The 22,769-nt window shown below is 45.4% G+C and overlaps 1 protein-coding gene across 1 annotated transcript in view; it reads left to right on the plus strand.

Annotated features, from left to right (window-relative positions):
* ENOX1 (ecto-NOX disulfide-thiol exchanger 1) overlaps positions 1-22,769 on the plus strand; it is a 239,110-nt gene that overhangs the window by 23,456 nt on the left and 192,885 nt on the right. Inside the window, 1 exon segment of the mRNA XM_015427201.1 lies at positions 5,893-6,105. Coding sequence (XP_015282687.1) covers positions 5,893-6,105 — 213 coding nt within the window.

The following is a 22,769-nucleotide window of genomic DNA, read 5'->3' on the forward strand; positions in this document are numbered from 1 at the left end:
TCCTACGAACTTCTAAGCCAGCTGAGTCGACAGTGCAACCTACTTCTAAGCCAGCTGAGTCCACAGTGCGACCTACTACTCCGGAACCTGCAGAAGTCTCCTTCAACGACTTGTTCGCTTGCCAATCTGCAGAGACCACCTGTGAACAGGCAGGTCCATCTCCACAAGAGAGTTCCAGCTCAGAAGGGGAACCAGGAGAGGCTACGCCAAGAGAAGGGAAACCAACCACTGTGAGACAACCAGCAAGAAGTAACAAAGGAGTACCACCACCAAGGTATGGAATTTGTGCAAGTGTACAACCAGTGAAGGAACCTTGTAACTGGAAGTCAATCAACTACCTGCATCTGAAAGGAGCAAGTGGATAGAAGCAATGGAAGAAGAATTTGGAACTTTACAAGACAAACAAGTTTGGACTCTTACTGAGTTGCCTTCTGAAAGAAAAGCCATCAACTGTAAGTGGGTGTACAAAGTGAAGTATGACCCTGACGGCAAGGTGGACAAGTACAAGGCACGCCTAGTCGCAAAAGGCTTCTCACAAAAATTTGGACCTGAAAAAGAGCAGAGAGAGCAAAAGACGTTTCTCATACCATAGGCTCACTGACAAAGAAATGTCAGAACAGTCCAAAACAATCATCCTGGCCAAATCTGACACAAGTTATTCTGGACATCTGCCAAGTCATTTTCAAGATCTTCCAAACTACTAAGGTCATTCGACTTGGGGAACTATGGGGTGTTCAGTATTTGAACCTATGATTTGGCCACAGTTCATAGAATAACAGAGTTGGAAGGGGCCATACAGGCTATCTAGTCCAACCCCCTGCTCAATGCAGGATCATCCTAGAGCATCCCTGACAAGTATCTTCCCATTTGAATACTGGATCATTCCATGTGAATTCCCACTCAATCACTCAATTATCTCGGGTCACGTTGTCCTATCAGAAGAAGCAGTCCTGCAGAGATGCTGGTCTCTACACCATGAAGCATCTTCAATTGAACTAAGAATCTAAGTGGTAACCAATGGAGAGACTGCAGAATAGGTGTTGTGCATACTCCACCTAGCTCCCAAAAGTACAGTTTTCAAGGGGGTGCATTACAGAAGTCCAGTCTCAAGGTTACTAGGACATGGATCCACATGGCCAGATCAGTTGAGAAAAGGTAGGGAGCCATCAGAAGAAAGCATTTTTCGTACCTGTATTACCTTGCATCTCCAGCAATGGAGATAGGATGGCTGAGTTAAGTATAACCCCCCCCAGACTCTTAGCTGAGTCAACGAGGGTCAGCTGAACCCCATCAAATGTGGGAAGCTCAGTGCCCTCCAACACTTTGATCCTCCCAACCAGCATTGCCTCCATCTTGTCATGATAAATGAACAAAATGAATAAACGATGACCGTGGAAAGGGATGAAAAGGAGCAGCTATGATTGCATAAATGATGGAGCGATTGGTTCTCTCACATTCAGTGTCTGCGGATGACTTGATGATAGCCCTCACCCCCGGTCACTCCTGGGGCACTGAGACATTGCCAGTACCAAGACACCATCTCCAGGATTTCCAGGAGGTCTTTGCCTGTGGACTTGGAGCTCCTCTCCGTGTAGCCTTCCTATTCCAAAACTTGTCACGATAATTTACAGAGGACTTTCAGCCAGCTGGCAACTGATAAAGTGGTGGTGTTCAAAGATACACATCACAGCTGTCCTGCTTTATAAGGTCTGGGCGCACCTCCGCATAGGGAGGGGTGTGTGTACAAGTAGCTGGAGAGCTGTCATCCTAGGAGTAATTTCTCAGAAACATGCCTTCAAGTCAGGGAAGAAAGAGTTCTAGTGGAAGAAAGTGTTCCAGTGTGTGGTGGATTTTTAAAGAGCCATTATGCCAGAAAATATAGCTAAGTGCAATTATCTAGGCAACAAAAGCCTTATCCTTTTATTGCCCTTCCTCTGAGGTAATATTTGTGAACAGTGTCAGTTTTGTCTCCAAAGGAATAGCTTCAAAAGGCTGCCATCCAAACCCAGTTCTTCTTCTTCTTCTTCTTCTTAAAATTGTATTACTTGCTTTTCCCAGAGATAACTTCACCAGACAAAAATTAAATTTCCTGCCTGGGACCCAGGTGAATGTGCTGCCACTTGGAAGGGGGTCAATGTGCTATTCTTGGTGAAGAAAATGAATTTCAGCGTGTGAGTCACTGGGCAGTCAGCTCATCAATTCCGAAGGCAAGGAGTGGAGATGAAATTAGGATTTTAAAAATAACCTGTAGAGAGGGCATTATGTTAGGTAATGTAGTTGTGCTGTGAATAATTTCCCTCAAGCACTTGTTAAATTGTTAGTGACTTGGATTTCCTAATTACACATCCAGTGAAGTTTTTTCTCCTTGTGTAAAACCATCAATTAACTGTTAATAGGCTCGCAGGCCCATCTAGCTTGTTGAGAGTGTGTCAAAAACAGGATTAGGCAGAGACAAGCAACTGCCGGTCACCTTGGATAAACCTGCTCCGAAAAGCAGCCTTTGTCTCCCCAGGGAACGGGATTTGGAGCTGTGGCTCTTCTGGCAGTCGTGACAGGCGGGGAGCAGAGACCCCCCTGGTCTGACCGGGGGGTGGGGTGGCCCAGGCCAGCCCAGTCTCACCAGAGGTTGGAAGCTCAGCAGGGCTGGCCCGGGTTCATCCTCGGATTGAGTCCCTGATCAGGGAGAAGAGGGGGATATCTGTCAGCAAGCTGCCAATATGTCTTTTCCGTGCATATGAGATGTGTCTAACCCCCCCCCCCATCTTGCCTTTCCTTAACTGGCTTGGACTCTGGTGCGCACATCCCCCCTCACCTTCAAGCGCTCATCGTCAACTGCATTCCTTTCCATGTACGCTAGCGTTGCTTTGAAGGAACCTTTACAGGTGGCTAGCGTTTGGAGGCTTTTTGCTTAGTCTATAACGAACAGTAGTGTGAGAATAGAAGAATTGTTTAATTAGCTACAACCGTTGCTTTCTCAAGGTTTGAGCGCGAGATGAGCCCTCAAGGCGGGTGCGGGAACCATATCTATTGGCCCATGTTATTTTGAACTTGCTTTATTATACCTGTCTCATGCCCTTTGTGCTATTCTGAACAGAACATCCGTTCTAAGTACTTCATGGCTTCAATAAAATAAAACCTTCCTGCAAGAGTGTATTTCATTGTTTGCTGTGAGTCTGACAATATCAATAAAAGTAAATAAATGAACACCCAGGAAGCCCAGGGTTGCTGCTGTGCAGAGGCAGGCCATGGCAAACCACCTCTGTGGTCTCTGGCCTTGAAACCCCCCACGAGGGGTCGCCATAAGTCAGCTACAACTTGAGGGCATTTCCCACCACCAGAAATTCCTGAACTGACACCATATTCCAAGGCAGTAGTTTGTTTGTTTTTATTTATTTATTTATTACATTTCTACCCCGCCCTCCCAGTCGAGGTTTAAATGGTCAGTGCCCCTCTTTTCTCCGTGAAGGGACCCAGGGCAGCTTTACAGCCGGAAAAGGATACTGTGCACAGTCCAATAAACAGTGAGACAGCAGCACAGTGGTGCCCCGTCCTGGGCTGGGGCTGGACTCAGGTGCTGGCTCTCCTGGCGGCCTGGGCTACAAACGGCAGGCGAACAGCCAAAGGTACATGAGGCCTTGGATGCTTCTTGCCCTTCATTTTGTGCTCAGAGACTCACACCTGTGGCTCTGCCCAAGCTTTAAAGGTACCTGAATAGGAAGGATGGGAAACAATTCCTCGGTAAGATGCCACACCTGGTGGAGGTGTCCCCCCGCGCCTTTCCTCCATCTTCACTGTCTTGTGCTGCATGCCAGGAGGGAGAGGCCGGAGTCTCTCTGGCTCTGTGGGAAGCCTTCTGGCACACCTGGTTAGCCACGGTGTGGGATGAGACACCTGGCTAGACTGGCCCTTGCTCTGATCCTGTGCGGGCTGCCGACTCTGGCTTGGGAGATTCCTGGAGATTTGGGGGAAGAGTCCTGGCAGCTGAACTAAGGTTCCCCTGATATGTGGGTAAAGGTGCAGCTGTGGCCAGTAAGAAGGCTCTTTTGGACACATGTGACCACAGCAAGGGGGACATCAAAGCATGTTGGCATGCAGCTCTACAGGCTGTGCCTGGAGTATCGTGAGCGGTTCCGGAGGCCTCCCTTCAAAAAGGATGTGGACAGAATGGAGCGGGCGCAGAGGAGAGCGACGAGGATGATGGGGGGGCCTGGAGACCAAGAAGCCCTGCGAGGAAAGGCCGAGGGACCTGAGAACATTACTGTCACAGAGAAGAGGAGGTTGAGGGGGGACATGGCTGCTCTCTTTAAATATTTGAAGGGCTGTCACTTAGAGGGGGGCAGGGAGCTGTTGCTGTTGGCAGCAGAGGAGAGGACTCGCAAGAATGGGTTTAAATTAAAAGCGGGAAGGTACCACCTAGATATTAGGAAAAACCTTTTGACAGTCAGAGCCTGTGCCACAGTGGAATCAGTTGCCTGGGGAGGTGGTGAGCTCCCCCTCCCTGGCAGTCTTCAAGCAGCGGCTGGACAGACCCTTGTCAGGGAGGCTCTAGGGGCCGATCCTGTATTGGGCAGGGAGTTGGACTAGATGGCCTCTATGACCCCTTCCACCTTTGTGTTTCTGTGATTCTAGACATCCTTGTCTGGTCGGTGATCCCGACACATGTCCTTTCTCAAGTGTCCACCCATCCAGCTTCAGAGGGTGTGGGCAACCGAAGCAGGGCTTCCTCTTCCAGCCTTCCACATGGTGTTCTGTGTAATCAGAAGTTACACAGAACACCATGGCAGCTTGCTGACACTCCTGTCCCCTTCCAGCTTCTGGTTGACCTCTCCCCTGCCCATAACTCTCCTCTCTACCACACCCCCACCCTATCCCTCCTCCCCATCCCTTCTTACTGTAGTCAAACATGGCGCTTCTCAGTTCTTTACCCACCGCCCCTCTCCATCCCATCAGTTGCCTGCTGGGATGTCTCAAACACACTGGGTTTCTAATCTTTCCTCCCAGTCCATCGTCTTGTTGTAGGCACTCCACGTGTCCATTCAACCTGCCGAACAGGCACAGAGAATTGGCCCTGTCATCCCATCTCTTTGCTCTTCATCTTCACTCTGGTGCCCGAACAACAGTGTACAGTGTACAATCACAGTCCTTCCTTTGTGCTCTGGAGGGCACCACCACGCATGATGGTCAAATGAGAGAATTCAATTCCAAGCCAGTATTGCCAGCCCCAGAAAGGAAGGGCCAGCTGGCGTGTGAAGGAATGCGGGACGTGAAGCGGTGGGGGAACAGTTCAGAGAGAGATGACTCCCATGAGAGTATATCTGTGTCTGCCATACCAGTTGGCTTTGAGTGCATCTCTAAAGCTGCATTGTGAAGTTCTCTTCCCCATCCACGGTGATCTTGTACATTCACCTCCGTGGTGCTGGTGAAGACCGTACTCCCAGAGCCACCCTGGGCCCCTGGCAAAGATTCTCTCTGCCGATCCCACCACACCACCAAAGGCCAATGTAACATCATTAGAACAAAACGAATCACAGGACTCAGCTTCCTGGGCCCCGAAGGTGACCGCAGCCCCCTGATTCCTCTTCCCCAAGTTCAGCATCCCAGGCTCTTGGGAGGAAGGGAAACGTTCACTGTGTTTGCATTGACTTGTTCCCAATGTGGAGCTAGTTCATACTGCTAAACTCATGTAAGGAGTGAATGAAAATTCAAGTTACAACATTTTATAGAACTCATGATAAGCAGGTCCTTGGAGGGCAATTTATGCAGTTTTATGCTGGGTGAAGTCATGTTTAAGATACATCATTAAAATTATTTATGAGAATATTAATCCATAAAAGCAGAAGCATCTTAATAGCACAAAGCATATGACTAAACCTCTTGACTTGCTTGTTATAGATGACAGCAAATTTTCAGAGGCCACCACCGTCTTGCTTACCTGGATAGAGCGCGGCGAAGTGAATCGTCGCACGGCCAACCAGTTCTACTCGATGGTGCAGCTGGCCAACAGCCACGTCCGCCGGCTCATGAATGAAAAAGCAACCCACGAACAGGAGATGGAGGAAGCCAAGGAGAATTTTAAAACTGCTTTGATGGGGATCCTCACTCAGTGTAAGTTACCCCACTTAGCTGTTATAATTCTGTTAGTGGTTGGTGGTGTTTTGATAATCTTGAGGGTAAGTAGTTACCACAGAGTCATTTCCCACTTCATTCCCTGTGGCACTATGGAAGATCAAGGACCATTCCTTATCTTTTTCTTCTCAAGGTGAGCAAAGTTATAGTAGTTTTTCTTCCTTTTCTTGGTGATAGACTGAAGCTAATTAAATGCAAGGAAACCGTCTAGTCCATGACCTCGTTTTCGTCTGGGATGAAGAAGCCCAGTTGGCTTCCTTCATAACGTAATCAGCAAGACGTGTAGGCATAAGCAGTCCGGTTGTCTTTTGGAATTCTGCAGGAGGCAGCGTGTGTTTGTAGCATGTGGGGGGGGGACTGCAACTGGGTGAGTGTTTGCCTCCATGAAATAATTATGCCTTGTGTACAGATGCATTAATTCTCAGAGGTGGATTCCGGAACCAAAGAGACCTCTTGGCAGGGAGACCATTCCACCGATTTTCTGCAAATGCTCACTTGGCAGATGACTTGCCCCCAGTGCTAAGTGCTGGCAGTTTTTCCTTGTACAAAATATAATCAGCTCTGTTACCGTTCTGGGCCTCCTTCATAAAACAATAATCAGGATAATTGCCTGTTGCAAAACTTTTTTAAAAACTAAAATGGTTTTGCTTTCAGTTGTTCATGATACAGCACACATTTCCACAAGCAAACTAAACAAAGAATAAATAGTGTGAGAAATAGTAAATTAAGAGCAGTGATTGTTAGTGTGGTGTTTTATGCATGCTGAAACATACATTCGAAAACCTATCATGCGAACAATTTAATATTCCATAAATAATTATAAAATATTTACCATTTTACAAAGGTTGAATGTACACAACTGTTACATAAGTGAAGAATAAGATTAATAGTAACTCCTTGTTTTGCCAACATAAGGGCCAAACTCACACGTACCACACAAAACAATTTTCAGCCACTGTCCCACTGTTAATGTGCCTGGGTGAAAAGCACAGCGGCAGTGAGTGAGCAGTGAACAGTCTGGAATTTCTCTTTAATGTGCTGAATAGATGAGTGGCCCAACAGGAAGGTTGAGGCAATCCCATTTGAAGCTTCCTGCATGAAAGATGTTGGTGTAAATGTCCTGAATTCCAAAATTATCTCTCTTCTGTATGTGTTAAGAAATGCATGCTTGCACAATTACGACTGAGGTATTTTAAAGAAGTTGATTACCTCTTGATGTTGCTTGCGGGCTGATGGTCCAACGTCCATCTGCTGGGTTAAAGCTTTCCCCCATGGCCAGCCCTCCACGAGGAGGAGATTTAGCACTGTCAACAAAAGAAGCCCTACTGAGCCCAAATGCCTTTTAAAATAATGTTGTGTGCCCTTCTGTATTAATTTCTCACTTGGATAGCTGCTTGTTCCCTTCATGTTTCTCTCTCTCTCTTGCGTCTCGATGCTTCCCCTTCTGCTCAGCTCAGTGGGGTGGAGATTCCACTTTCACCCCGAGAAGGCCCTGAGAAGTGGTCATTGGCCCAAGGTCAGCCACTGGGTGGGCATTTGAACTCAGCTCTCTCCAGTCAGAGTCCAGGGCTTTGGCCATTCAGCTGCCAGCAGGTACACCACGCAAAGCTTTTCCCTCTTTGTGTCAGATGCAGGGAAGAGACGTTTGCACGTTTGACGGCTCTCTTATTGAAAATGCAGTGCCCTGCATACAGGAGAATCGCCTCAGTGCAGGAAAGGCTTCATTCATTCAGTCTTTCATTTGGAGAATTTGTATCCCACTGTTTATGGTCAAAGGCCTGCTTAAAGCAACTAACCAAGAAGCTTTTCAAATGACAAAAGCAAAATTGCACACAAAAGAGGCCTGCCTGATGTCTGACAGAGGAGAGGCAGATCAGCTGACTCTTGTCTCGGCTAGCAGTTGGCCCTTGAGTCTGCAGATGGGATGAAGTGGTCAGTCTGTGGAAGGCAGACAGGAGACCGAATGGTGCCTGTTTTGTGCATGTGAGCCAAGCCAGGAGCTGAGGCACTTCTTTCCTTTCGCGTTGGAGACTTTTTTTTTTTTTTAAAAAACTCTTTATTAGGATATCACAATAGGTAAACTTATAATTCATGTAACAAGTAATCTCATATCCTTTTTTCTTCCATATACCCCCCCGTCTGACTTCCCGCAGTGCTCAAACTTCTCATTCCCCCTTAGATCAACCCCTTTCCCAATTCTTTCATATTATATATTTATTACAGGTACTGTATCTCTTTATCTATAGATCTATATATACGTTTAAACTTAATCTAGATAGTTCTCAGTCTTAATAATTGTCTAAGCAAAATAAATTGTTTTTAACATCCCAATATTTCTCCATATAATCTTTAAAGTCCTTCCAATCTGCAAAAAAGTCTTCTGCTTCTTGATTTTTGAGCTTTCTTGTCATTTTGTCCATTTCAACCATAAAAAGTAACTTCTTTAACCACTCCCAAATATCAGGAGTTTTTTCTTGCTTCCAGCATTGAGCGTACGTCATTCTAGCATTTGTGGTTATATACCACCTTAATGTTCGTTTTGCAATATTGACTTCTTCCATTCTCAGTCCCAGAAGAAACACCTCCGGTTCCTTCTTAATTTTGCATTTCATAATTTTTTCCATCTCTGAATGGACCTCGGCCCAGAAACCTTTTGCTTTTTCACATGTCCACCACATATGGTAAAAAGAACCTTCTACTTTCTTACATTTCCAACATTTGTTTGATAAATTACTGCTTATATTTGCTATCTTTTTTGGTGTCATATACCATCTATACATCATCTTATAACAATTCTCTCTTAAATTATTACATGTTGAAATTTTCATTGCATTTTTCCATAAAAATTCCCAGGATGACATGGATATTTCCTTATTCATATTAACTGCCCATTTTACCATCTGCTCTTTCACTGTTTCATCTTTAGTATACCATTTTAACAATATCTTATACATCTTAGAAATCATCTTTTTACCTCCTTCCACCCACAAATTCTCAATTTCATTATTTTTTGCTCTAAAACCAAACTCTTTTTTATCTGTTTTAAACAGATCATAAACCTGTCTATATTGCAACCAGCCATACTTATAATCCATTTCTTCTTCTGATTTCATTTCAAACGACTTTCCAGCAGGTTTCAAAATGTCTCTATATTGTAGCCAGTCTTCTCCTTTATAAACCGGATAAGGTTTAATTACCTCCATTGGTATTATCCAGAGTGGTCTCTCATCTGAAAAGAACCTTTTATATTTAATCCAAGTGTCATATATCGTTCTTCTGATAAAATGATGTTTAAAAAAACTATCAATTTTTGCTTTTCCATACCATAAATAAGCATGCCATCCAAATTTACAATCATGCCCTTCTAACGCCAACAATTTTCTGTTATCTAAAGTAATCCATTGTTGCAACCAAGTTAAACATACTGCATCATAGTACAATTTAAAGTTTGGTAACTGGAATCCTCCTCTTTCCTTAGCATCACAAAGGATTTTCATCTTAATTCTTAGTTTCTTCCCCGCCCATACAAATTTTGAAACCTCCTTCTGCCAAGAATTTAAGATCTTTGAGTCTTTCACTATTGGAATAGTCTGAAATAGAAACATCACACGCGGTAAAATATTCATTTTAACCACCGATATTCTACCCATTAGCGACAAGTTTAATGTGTTCCATTTTTTTAAGTGTTGTAAAACTTGCGTCCACAGCTTGTCGTAGTTGTTCTTATATAGGTCAATATTCTTCATTGTCAGTTCAATACCTAAGTATTTAGTCTTTTTAACTACTTCACATTGTGTTAACCTCTGTAATTCATCTTGCTTCGCTGCTAGCATATTTTTACACATCACCTTGGATTTATTTTTATTTATATAAAATCCCACTAATCTCCAAATTCTTTTATCTTTTCAATAAGCAACGGTAATTTTTGTTTAGGGTCTTCTATCAAAAACATTACATCATCCACAAAAGCTCTGTATTTATAGGAAAAACCTTTACTAGATAATCCTTTAACTTCCTTATCGTCTCTGATCTGCCCAAACAGTATTTCTAAAATCCAAATAAACAGTAATGGGGACAAAGGACACCCTTGCGTTGGAGACTTTGGAGGACAACCCAAACAGTACACAAAGGAACCACTGTAGAATAGGGACAGGCATTTCTTAACATGCATGCCAAAACTGGGGGCAAGGGGTAGCAGACCACTTGGTTTGACACGGCAGCTACTTCACTCCCCACCTCCATCGGAGAGCTGTGGTGAAGCCAGGCTGGATCACACTGGAGCACTGAGTCTTTGCGGCGAGGAGTGAGGTCATCATCAACCGCGACTCCTTCTGGCTGCGCCCCTAAAAGGGCCGACATCTCCCCCAAGTGGTTAGGGGTGCACTGCGCAGGCATGTGGGGGCTGCTGGGAGGCTGGCGGGCGGGGGGAGGTTGCCAGCTGCATGCGGGGTGCCGCCAATCCCCTGAAGAGCAGAAGCAGAATTCTGAGCCGCCTCATTGGCAGAATATAAATTCTGTAAATAAATAAATACATTAAAGTAAGCTGTGGCTTCCTGTTCCCCCCCCCCGGATAGGCAGCACAGCCCTCCCTTCCCCTCCCGTCTGTCTGCTGGCATCCCAGCATCTCAACAAGGAGACGCTTCATTTTGGACCTTGGGCCAAAGTGGTTTCCCCACCCCCCCTTGCAGAATCAGTGTATCTGGGCTGGCTGTCAAGAAAGGGGGGCTCCAGTGGAAGAGCAGGTGCTGGGCGGGCAGCAGATCCCAGACACATACCCCCCCCCGGGGCAGCCTTTCCTTCCCCTTCTCTCCTTCGCGGAGCTCCTGCGATCAGATGATCTTGAGCAATGACTAAAAGAGTGATACATTATTCACTAAAGGAAAATATGCTAGACAGAAATTCGGCGACTAAGTAGGTTATGTTTGGGTCACTGTCTAGAATCAGGTAGAGAATATTATCCTCTTGGAGTTTATTCAATGGAGAGTGTCTTAAAAGTGGTGAGATCCAGCGGTTCCTGAAAGCGGTAAAAAACCTGACAATCCAATATTTTGTGAGACAGAGTATTGATTTCCCCTTGACCACAAGGGTAAAGGCAATCTGAATATGGAATACAGCGAAATCTCCCCTACAATACTTCGGATGGGGTGGCATTAAGGAGAGCTAAAGCAACTGCCCTAACAAGGTGGGGGGGGGGCGTTGGGTGTCTCATGTGTAATGGCAGAGTCCAAGGAGATAAGATACTAAAGAATTGACTCGAGAAGACTCTGTGAGAGTGAATCATTGTACTGCTGTAATCCAGCTCCATGAGGCAATGCTGGACAAGTGAAAGGGCCTTTGCCTTACCTAGCCAGAAGATGTCTTCAGTTATAAGCCCCAGCTGCCTTAATCGAGCATCCACTGTCTTCTTCCATCGAGAACGGTGTGCATCTTTTTAAAGAAAGAACAGCAGACTTTCAGCTTCTGAAGCAAAAGTAATCCTTAGCCTTCGCTTGGAAGCGCTGAGCCGTGCTGTACCTTCCAGTGACTTTTGGACTTTTGGGTCCCTGGCAGCAGGCAGCAGATCCCTGGCAGAGTCTCCAGTTGAACAGGTGGCGTAAAGGACCTCTCCCTGAGGCCCTGCTGATCGGGGGTGGGGGGGGCTCCGGCTGAGCTGAAGGCCGCTCCGTGTGCCTTTCAGGCCTGTGTGGTGAGGTGGATCGAGCGAGCTACACTTAGGCCAAGTTCAGTGCCTCGGCTTAGCCATGCAGCTTTCTGAAGCCAGTCACCTCATGAAGTATAACTGACTTTAAGGGGTTACTGTGAAGACAGAATGGGAGAGATTATGTGTGGCATCTTGAGCCCCTGGAAGGAAGGGGGGGGGAAGAAGGCCATTTCATGGGTATGTGCTAAAGGGACTGAGAGGGAAAGATGCCTCGGGGCCACGATGGAGAGCTCAAGGGAAGTGTCAGCCCCAAATGGCTGATATTGTGATGCCCCTGCATAGGTCTATGGTGTGGCCTCATCTGGGATGCTATGTAGAGTTCTGGTCACCATACCTTGCAAAGCTGGAAAAAGTACAGCGGAGGGCAACCAAGATGATTAGGGAGTTGGAGCACCTTCCCTATGGGGAAAGGTTGAATAGACTGGGACATTTCGGTTTAGAAAAGAGACAAGTGAGGGGGGGCATGATATAGGCTTATGATATGGGGGGGCATGATATAGGTGGAGAGAGTTGATAAAGAAAACTCTTTCTCCCTCTGACAAAATGGTAGAAGACATCCACAAAGTTGATGGTCAGTAGATTCCGGATGGACAAAAGAAAATACTTCTTTGTTCACCAAGTGATTAAAATGTGGAATTCGCTGCCAGGGGATGTAGTGATGGCCACGTGCATAGACAGATTCATGTAGGAGAGATCCAGCAGTGGTTACTAGCCATGCTGAAGCGAGCCTCCTTGTTCAGAGGCAGTAAACCTTTGAATCCCAGTGCCAGGCAGCAATGTCAGGGGAAGGCCTCGGCCTCTCTGCCCTGTTGTTGGCCCTCCAGAGGAACTGGTTGGCCACTGTATGAGAAGGGATGCTGGACTAGATGGACCCTCACTCGTCTGACCCAGCAGGGCTCTTCTGGGGCTCTTATGAAGGCCTCGGCCTCTCTGCCCTGTTGTTGGCTGCCTAGAGGAGGCTGTGTGAGACGACAGGAGGCTGTGTGAGACAGGAGGCTGGACTAGATGGACCCTCACTGGTCTGATCCAGCAGGCCTCTTCTTGTGTTCTTAATAAACTGAAAGAAGAAGACAACTTGGTTTTATACCCTGCCTTTACTACCCAAAGGAGTCTCAGAGTGGCTTACAATTACCTTCCCTTCTCCTCCCCACAACAGACACCCGGTGAGGTAGGTGGGGCTGAGAGAGCTCTGAGAGAACTGTGACTGACCCAAGGTCACCCAGCTGGCTTCATGTGGAGGAGGAGTGGGGAACCCAGTTCTCCAGATTAGAGTCCACTGCTCTTAACCACCACACCACACTGTTGTAGAAAGTCACGCCTTGAGACTCATATGTCTCCTAACAGAAGGACTACTGTCTATATTTAAGCTATGTTAAGTTCAGCTACAAGCACTGTAATTTGACAGTCAAATTATTTTGCATCTAATAGAGGATGGCTGTACCCTGTCAATTTTTGCTCCTTTGAAGGGCTGGTTGCTGGATACATCAAGGAACTGGGGAGCGGGAACACAATTCATGCTTGTTTCGCAAGTGCTGATGTTCCAGCTGCCTCCTGGGCTGCTTCCATGCCAGGGGTTTTTCCCATGGTGGTCATGTTGTGGATACAATTTTGTTCAAATCACAATGGCAACAGAAATTCCAGACTTCACATGTTTTCTCTCCATGGTTCCTCTCTGACACCGATGGGCATTTTATCTGTTCCCCACTGCTGTGCTGTTATGTCACCTTTAGGATTCTCCACCTATGCTTTTTTTTAAAAAAATGCGCTGTGTAGGAATAGCACACAATTGCAGTCCTTTCAAATACCTACCCACAGGCCTTGGATCGGGCCGGAGCGCACCGGTATGTCGCTCCGGGAGAGACGCACCGGGGGGCGGTCACATGGTGAAGCCCCGCCCCCTTCTTCAGGCCGCCCTCTGCTTACAGAAACCTGCTGGTTTCTCCAGCCATTGGCAGACTTGGAGGGGAACCTACTCCACTCTCAATTTTGTATACTTGCTGCTTTAGACTCTGCTTTTTTTAAAAAAAAAAATCTTTATTACAAAATTTAGTTTGTCTCAGCACAGTATAATATAAACACTTTAATAGTCTCTGCTTTTAAAATGTGTTTATGGTTCTGTTTTTCAGATTTCTGTAGAATGCCGTCGGTTTTATTAGAAAATGTTGTTTCTAATGCTGCCAGTGAATTTTATTTTATTTTACTGTTTCTGTTTTTAACTTATTTAAACTGCCTTGGGAGATTTTTAAACTAAGAGTACGGAATAAAAAATATTTTAAATAAATACCTAAAACCCTCCATTTGGGCCAGTGGGGATCAGGACAGCATCCTCCAGGATCCCGTGTGTCAGTGATGGTCTAAGGTGAGGAGTCACCTGCAATCCTCCTCCTCTCCCCCGCCCCCCCACCCAGCCTTGGAACCTCTGAGTTAGAACAGGAAGTGATTTCTTACCTTGGAGCCCATGCTTCCCTCTCACATTTGAGACTCCCAGTGGAGTAGAAATAATTGGGAGGATTCGTCTTTTCCCATCAATATATTCATGGTATATGTCAGGGTATATTTTGTTGTAAAATAGTCAAAAGTATTTAAAATACTCAGAGTATCAATGGATCATGCTCTAATGGAAATAAGAGATTTCTTTGCATTTAAAAACCTTTATTTCTAAGGGTAAAAGGTATACAGGAAACCTACAAAATAACAAACTCCTAAGAGCTACATTACACACACTACACACAGATAATGGAGAATCTGTCCTTCTTCTTGACCCCTAGAAAGGAAGTCACCTGAAACAAACAACCAATCTGTATCACAATAGAAACTACTTTTCCCAGGCTAATTCCCCATTGGCTCTGTGCCAGGTTTCCCTTCCAGGTCAGTCTAAACAATAGCAATACTAGGTAAACAAGTTAACCCTATAATGACTGGATTGTCAGACCTTGTACATTTCCAACATATTTAACATGAAATTTGAGAGATAGATCCCAAAATCTAAATTCTCGTCCTAAGAAAGAAACCAGATGTCAGAGTGAATTCATCTGAAAATTTCAGATTTTTTTTGTTGTAAATGTAAATCTACCTAGGAGAATACTAGATAGTTACTGAATTTTGGATATCTGTGAATATATGATTCACTCCTAGTTCAGCAGTTAGCAACCCATTTTGATCTCAAGTATTCTGCAGACCCTCCAAGCACAACCCCCCCTTCTCTTTTGTCAGACCCCCCCCCATCTGCCTGGGTGTTTCCTTCCGCACAGGTTGTTTCCCCCCCCCCCCAGATTTGATGCTGGTGGGAAGTAGATTTTTTCCCTGCTTCTGCACAGCATTGTGGTGCATTCGTGTTCTTCCCAGAGTTCCCCTGGCTTTTCTCCAATATTTCTCAAGCCTGCTTTGCTCCAGAGGTTTGGGAAGGGCTGCAGCAGCGCCCAAGTGGGAAAGCTCAGGGTTTGCCTGGCCCTGCCCACACTGCAGCCATTTCCTCTCCCCCTACGGCAGGTTTTTTTATATATCAATAGACCATTATACTAAAATATATATACGTTTCTCTGAATTCCCCAGTGGAAAAAAGTATTTCCTCAACAAAATGGGCTAGAGGTGTAGGGTTTTTTTGTTTGTTTAAAGAAACCTGGGAACTCTGAGAACCTGATGCATATTTTACTATCATCCTATATAGATATAACAGTAAATAAAAATTACCAGGGTGAGCTGCTCTGTGAAAGTCCTGTTGCCAGTGTGCTTTGTTGGCAGCTGCAGGGGCTACGGGGAAACGACACAAGGCTGTCGCTCCGTTCGAAACCCCTGTGCAGCAAGCTCTGTGTGCTCATAGAGTCCCCCATTTCCCAGTGTCCTCAAAGCAATACAGTGAGAATAAAAGCAAGATTAAGGCTAATGTTTGTATTTCCTGTCCATGACTGACAAGGTCAAGGGGTCTCAGAGGGTTTAACAAAGTCACAGCCCCCCCCCCCCCCCCGCCTGCAGTGCTGAGGCAGGTAGCAAAACAGAGCCAGGGGTTTCCCCCCACCTTTGGCATGCCCTTGAAACGCATGACGACTCCCGCTCTACTGTCCTTTAGGCACCAGGCCAAAAATGTTTCTTCATACCCACGGCTGTTGATTAAGTGTTGATCTTTCAAATTGTTTTTAGAGTATGCCTAAGGATTGTTTTTTAAGAATCTTTTAAAGCTGCTAAATGTTTAGCGGGTAGGTTTTTAATAGCTTGTTAATTTTTAAGAATGTTTATGTTGTTTTATTATTTTATCATGTTTCGCTTTGTAAAGCTGCCTCAAGCAGATTCTCTGGAGAAGAGGCACTGAAATTTTCTAATTACATAACAGGCCACAACCCAAAGGGCCCAGGACAAAGTTCTGTTCAGCCTCACCCCTTGACTGGATTGTTTTTGCTTTGGAAACACGAAGAAATGTCCTGATTGATTACTAATTTTTTGCTATGTAGAATCATAGAATTCGAAGGGACCTTTAGGGTCATCTAGTCCAACCCCCTGCACAATGCAGGACATTCACAAATACCTCCCCCCACACACCCTCAGTAACCCCTGTTCCATGCCCAGAAGATGACAAAAACGTCCAGGATCCCCAGCCAACTGGCCTGGAGAAAAATTGCCTCCTGACCCCAAAGTGGCAATCAGCATTTCCCTGGGCGTGTAAGAAAGGGCCACAAGAACTAAGCACTGAGGCAACCCTTCCTGCCCTCCCTCTCATGATCTGCCTAAGTTCACAGAATCCGCATTGCTGTCAGATGGCCATCTAGCCTCTGCTTGAAAACCTCCCAAGAAGGAGAGCCCACAACCTCCCGAGGAAGCCTGTTTCACTGAGGAACCCTTCTAACTGTCAGGATATTCTTCCTGATGTTTAGACGAAAACTCTTCTGATTTAATTTCAACCTGCTGGTTCTGGCCCGACCTTCTGGGGCAACAGAGAACAACTCCACACCATCCTGCGGAGAATTCAGTGATTCTATATAGCAAGAAATTAGTAATCAATCAGGAAGAGGGTGACCATATCACCACTCCGTCGTCTCCTCCCCAGGCTAAACATATACAGGCTTCAGATTAGGGGACCCACAGACTCAGAACAGTGTTCCATTCTCTCTCACTGCTCCGGATCCCCTCAGAGATCTGCAGAGTCACCAACGACTGTGACTGCTGGGCCATTGGTACCAAAAATACATCCCAGAAGCACATCCGAGGGAGACAGCCAGACAGCTACAGCATGTGCCATGAGATCCCCATCGACTCCACACAGGTCATTATTGCCCCTGACACACTCAACAGACCCTTCTGTTGGACTCAGAACCCTCCAGTACCAAAGACCTACATAGCGCCTCCAATGCCAACTCGGATGACGACTCAGAACAACAGACCCCACACTATCACCACCTGTACAAGTGAACGAAGACATGCCTGCAGATATCTGGTCAAGAGGATGGCCTGCAGACTGGGCCTCTCCATCATCCAACCTCAACTAGAAGAAATGGACCTGGTATTCAACATAGTGCAGTTGGACACCTCTACTGCCATAGCCCTCCCTATGACATCAGTCATGCTCCAGGCAGCCAAGTTCCTCCAGGACAAACTGGCAACAACACCCATCTCTTCAAGAAGCCTGGATCACATGTATAGTACAGGAAACTGGGCCTGAATTCCTATTTTGTCATCCTAAGCCTAACTCTTTAGTGGTAACCTCCTCCTCCAAGAGTAAACACACTCATTCAACACCAACAGACAAGGAGGGGAAGAAACTGGACTCCTTTGGTAGGAAGTTCTACTTGGCAGTAGCCATAAGAGTCAAGAACACTAACTATCTGACATGGATGTGAGCAACTCTCTGAAGTCCTCTCTAGCCTTCCAGAAGACAAAAGGACAGCAGCCAGAAAATTACAGAAAGAGGGCATGTTGTTGGTGAAACAACAGAGCAGCTCCCCTAATCATGCCCTGGACACCTTCGCCAAAACACTCACTTCAGCCGTCGTTCTTAGGCGACACTCCTGACTTTGATCAACAGCACTCAACCCAGACATGAGAGTGTGCATTGAAGACCTCACTTTCGATGGAGTTGGCTTGTTCCATTCCATGACTGATACCGTACTACAAGAGTCCGGTTCCTGTGGGTGTCAGCTGCAGATGGCTGTTCCCTTTTCTCCTGAAATGCTAAGTGTTTTAAGGTTTTCAGATACTTGGATATCTTCAGCGGTGACTCTGTCTCTACTGCTTATCGGCTGTTGAAAGTTTCTGAGCCTGATTGCCATAAACAAGACTGTAATGAGTGTTGGGAAACACCCCAAATGCCTGAGAGACGGTGAAGGAATCTCTCCCCTAGCAAGCAAATAGACCAAGATAGCTGACTTTTCCCCTGAAAGTGTTGCATATAATATTCCAACTCAAAATAAATATGCAATTCTAGCTGAAGAGAAAGAGAGAGCTGAAAAGCAGGAAGTTACAGCAATAAGGACTGTTTCTTTAAATGACGAATGTATCTACTGTCATGATGAAAGAACATTGGCCAAGTTAATAGACTTGACTTTCAGGACTGTGACATATATTTTGGAATGTTTAAATGGAATTAATGAGAAGCTCGAGAAGTTGGCAGAGAGGAAGACTATGAAATCCGAAAAGATAAAGCCTGGTTGCTGTGTAAGCTCTGCTAATATGCCTCCAAATGTCTTCGTCCCATCAAGAAGTAAAGAGACCTCAGCAGACTCCCCTTTGTCACATAAGGAGAGTAATGAAAGCTCTAGACTCCATTTGATCCTTCAGCCAAAAATAATATGTTTGTTAATTTGTAAATACCGAGGTGGATTGCCCTTATGGAATAAAAAAAGGAAGGTGTTACATCATCTGAGCCTATTATTTAAGTTGAAAATTCTTGGAATTGATTTGAAAGAGCTAGAAATAATCAGCCAACCAAACCAGGTGCAGAGGGTCCTTCTCACATTTTTCAGTGTGAGGATCCCATCTTTAATAATGAAGCAGAGTGCAACTTTTAAGAGCAAGGGGATCTTCCCAGCCCGTGCCTTTTTAAATACACTGAATCCTGTACCGCTCTTGGCCAAGAAACATAAAGAGACTAAAGGGGGGCATGATCTGATCTCCCTGCTGCCTTATCCAATGGACCTCTCTTGTTAGGGGGAGGAGGCTGCAATTATGAATCCAGTCCATGGGACAGTTAAATCTTCAGATAAGTTATTTCCATCAGTCTATGTGCGATAGTCAACAGACTGATAGTCAAGAGAACAGATAATCAAGAGAACAAAGCTTCTGACACTAGGGGAAACCAGGGAACAAGCAGTGATGACAGATGGATCGGGTGTCGCCAAAACAAGCCTTTATAAAAACAGCCCAGATATGCCCTACCATAACTCTCCTTCTTCTCCACCGATCAATTTAACTTCTACTACAGAAGTCCAACCAGAACTCAACGGAAACTCATAGACGTTAATACAAGCCAAAATTCATATGTCCCCCTGAGCAGTAAGGGAGACATTGTGTGGCCAAGCACAAGCCAATTAATCAAGAACATATCAAGAGGTATGACCAATGGGTCTGTGTTTTATGACACCAACAGCACCCTCGAACAACTAACCAAAGGAGACTGACTCATAAATTCTTCTACACCACCGTCATCTAAATTTTCTACTACTTTGGATATTAAGATCATCTCTTGGAACATGGCTGGCTGGAATAAGGCCAAGGATGTTGAATTTCTAAGTTACCTTAATGATTTCGATATTATACTCCTTCACAAAAACTGGTTGCCAAATCAGATTCAGATTGAGGGGTATAAATCCTTTCCTTTCCCAGGGTACAGGATTAACCCTAAGGGTTGCTTTCAAGTGGGTTTGGCTCTATTTGTTTCTTTATATTTAAAAGTAGAAATAGTTATGTTACAATTGGATGGCCTCACTGAGCAAGCTATTAAGCTTGTCCTTGATAACCTTACTTTGATTATTGTGAATATATATGTTCCCAACTCCTTAGACAGATTAACCCTTTCCCAACATTGGAAATGACTAACTACACTTCTAGAAAGACTAGAAGAAGAACATCCCTTGTCTGAAATAATTCTGGCAGGTGATTTTAATGCTAGGGTAGGCAACGATCATAAAATATTCTTTAAGGCTATAGAAGTTAATCAGGAGGATATACTCCCACCTATTTTCACCTCTACAAGGTACTCAAAAATCACCATATAAACTCGGCAGGCATCTAGCTCATCAAACTTTGTCTTCAGTTTAATAAAGTTTGGCTGATTGGGCTTACCAACTTTCCCAAATCTGGAGAATATACAGTTGTCTCAACAAAGGGCTGCAGTGCAATTGACTATTTTATAGTTTCCCCTTCATTGGAATCTCATGTTTTAGATCTCACTGTTGGCGATTATATAATCAGTGACCATCTTCCACTTATTTTAACTCTCTATGTCAGCCCTTTTACTAGAACCCAACGTTATTTCCAACACCAACCTTACAAGCTCTATCTATTGCCTAGGATCTTATAGAATGATAACTCTATGCAAAAAGACCCAACAATTACTCAAATCAAACCTACTTCTAAAGTATAGATCCTCTTTAATTGATGCAAATGAACATTCATCAATGATCATAGCCTATAATGCTTTAACATCTCACATATCTACGTCACTGGGTAAAGAACTTGAGAGTGGAAATAGGGGGAGGAGTAGACCTATAAATGTCTGGTTTGATAGGGAATGTAGATAAACCCAATTACGCAATGTCTTCAGACGATACCGTGAGTCCACTGACCCATTTTTTCTGATAGAATATAAGATATGAAGAAAAGCATAAAGGCCTCTCGTAACCTGAGTGTTACGGCTACCACGCATGCCTACAAGCCCAGGTCCTGGTCCAGGTTCCTGATGTTCATCTAACAGACCCTCCCCAGATCAGCCATAGAGAGCTCAGCAGTCACAAAATGGCCACAGACCACCCTGCAATGCCAAGACAACATCCTCTGGAGCACAGCAGTCATCCAGACCAAAGGCCCCCAGAACCTCCAAACAGGGCCACCAGAGCCACTGCCAACCACCTACCAACCCTGTGTCTTACCCACCTGCCTATACCCCTGTCATCCTGGAAATAGATTACATCAGACAACTGGGTCCTCTCCATCATAGCATGGGGCTACCCAATAGAATTTGCTCATCCCCCAGTCCATGGTTTGTTGTCACTCCTCCATTGGATGCCCTCCAGGAGGAGGTAAAGTCTCTTCTAGAGAAGCAGGCCATAGAGCCAGTACCCCTGGAATCAAGGGGATATGGCTTCTCTTCCCATTATTTCACTGTCCCCAGGTGGCATCCACCTATCATGGACTTACAGGCACTGAACAGGTTCATCACCTACCACATGTCTCTCATGACAACCCTTCACCACATCCTACTGTTACTCAAGGAAGGGACCTGGGTGGCCACAATAGACCTGCAGGGTGTATACCTTCCATCTCAACACCAGGCCGTGCCACTGACAATAACTGTTATTTACAGTGTGGCACAACCACTACCAGTAGAGGGTCCTCACTTTCAAGATCTCCATTTCTCCACGGGTGTTCACAAAAATGATGGTGGTAGTCGCAGCTTACCTCCATCTCCAAAGCATCATCATCTTCCCCTACATAGATGACTGGCTCCTGGTGGCCAATTCAGAAGAACGTCTCCTGGAAGATATCACAAGCACCCTGCCATTACTACATGACCTAGGACTGAAGGTCAATCTCAGAAAGTCCAATCTCATTCCATCCAGATGGGTCCAGTTTATTGGAGCCATCCTCGACTCCAGGGCCTGCGGAACATTCCTACCCCCTCAGAGGGCATCTGCAATAATAATCCTGATTAAACAGATGTTATTTTTTATTTATTTATTATTTTATTAGATTTATATGCTGCCCTCCCCAAACGGGCTCAGGGCGGTGTACAACAATTAAAATAATACAATTAAAACAATGTTAAAATAATGGTTTGCACATAATGATATAGTATCATAAAATACCAACAGAGAGCCAGTTTGGTGTAGTGGTTAAGTGTGCAGACTCTAATCTGGGAGAACCAGGTTTGATTCCCCACTCCTCCACTTGCAGCTGCTGGATGACCTTCGGCAAACCATAGTTCTATCCGAGCTGTTCTTGAAAAAGCAGTTCTCGAGAGAGCTCTCTCAGCTCCACCTACCTCACAGGGTGCCTGTTTTGGGGAGGGGAAGGGAAAGGAGTTTGTAAGCCACTGTCATAGGTGCTGAGGAAGGGCCGTTGCCAGCTCCAGCAGAACCCACAGCTGGCCACTCTGAAGCTTCAGAGATTGGTAATTTGCCATCACTGCCTGCACTGGCACCTGGCTCATAGCTGACGAGGAGTAAGCCCTCCCGACTCGCCCCCGAGAGTTGCTCGCTTACAAGACCGACTCCAGCAGGACTTAAGCAACAAGATGATGCACAGCTTGTTTGCAGAACAGACAATCCATTAGTCCTGAGTTTTGACAGACGCTTGGCTGCTGGTGCCGCTGCACTAATTGGAAACAGCGAGGGCTTCAGTTTGTGGAAGCAAACTTGTCAAACTCCATGATACTCCACCTCCTGGTTCCAGACCTTGTTCCTGCTCCTCTCCTCTGGCTTCTGAGTCTGGCTTGAACGACCTTGCTCATGTTTTGTGCTTTGGACTTTTGCTCTCGGTTCCTGCTCCACTCCTTTTGGCTCAAGACCCTGGACTGAACTTGGACTTCCCTCTGCCTGCACCCCAAACCTTGACAGCCACTCTGAGACTCCGAGTGAAGGGCGGGGTATAAATCCATTCTCCTCCTCCTCTTCTTCTTCTTAAAATCACAACAATTCACAAGAGCTATCTCCATCCAGCATCTGTTGGGCCTCATGGCAGCCACAATGGTTGTCCTCATTTTCATTAAGCTGTGGATGACGACGCTCCAACTTGGGTT

This window comes from Gekko japonicus, unplaced genomic scaffold (assembly GCF_001447785.1).
Source record: "Gekko japonicus isolate JY-2015 unplaced genomic scaffold, Gekko_japonicus_V1.1 scaffold1011, whole genome shotgun sequence".
In the NCBI taxonomy this organism is placed as follows: Eukaryota; Metazoa; Chordata; class Lepidosauria; order Squamata; family Gekkonidae; genus Gekko; species Gekko japonicus.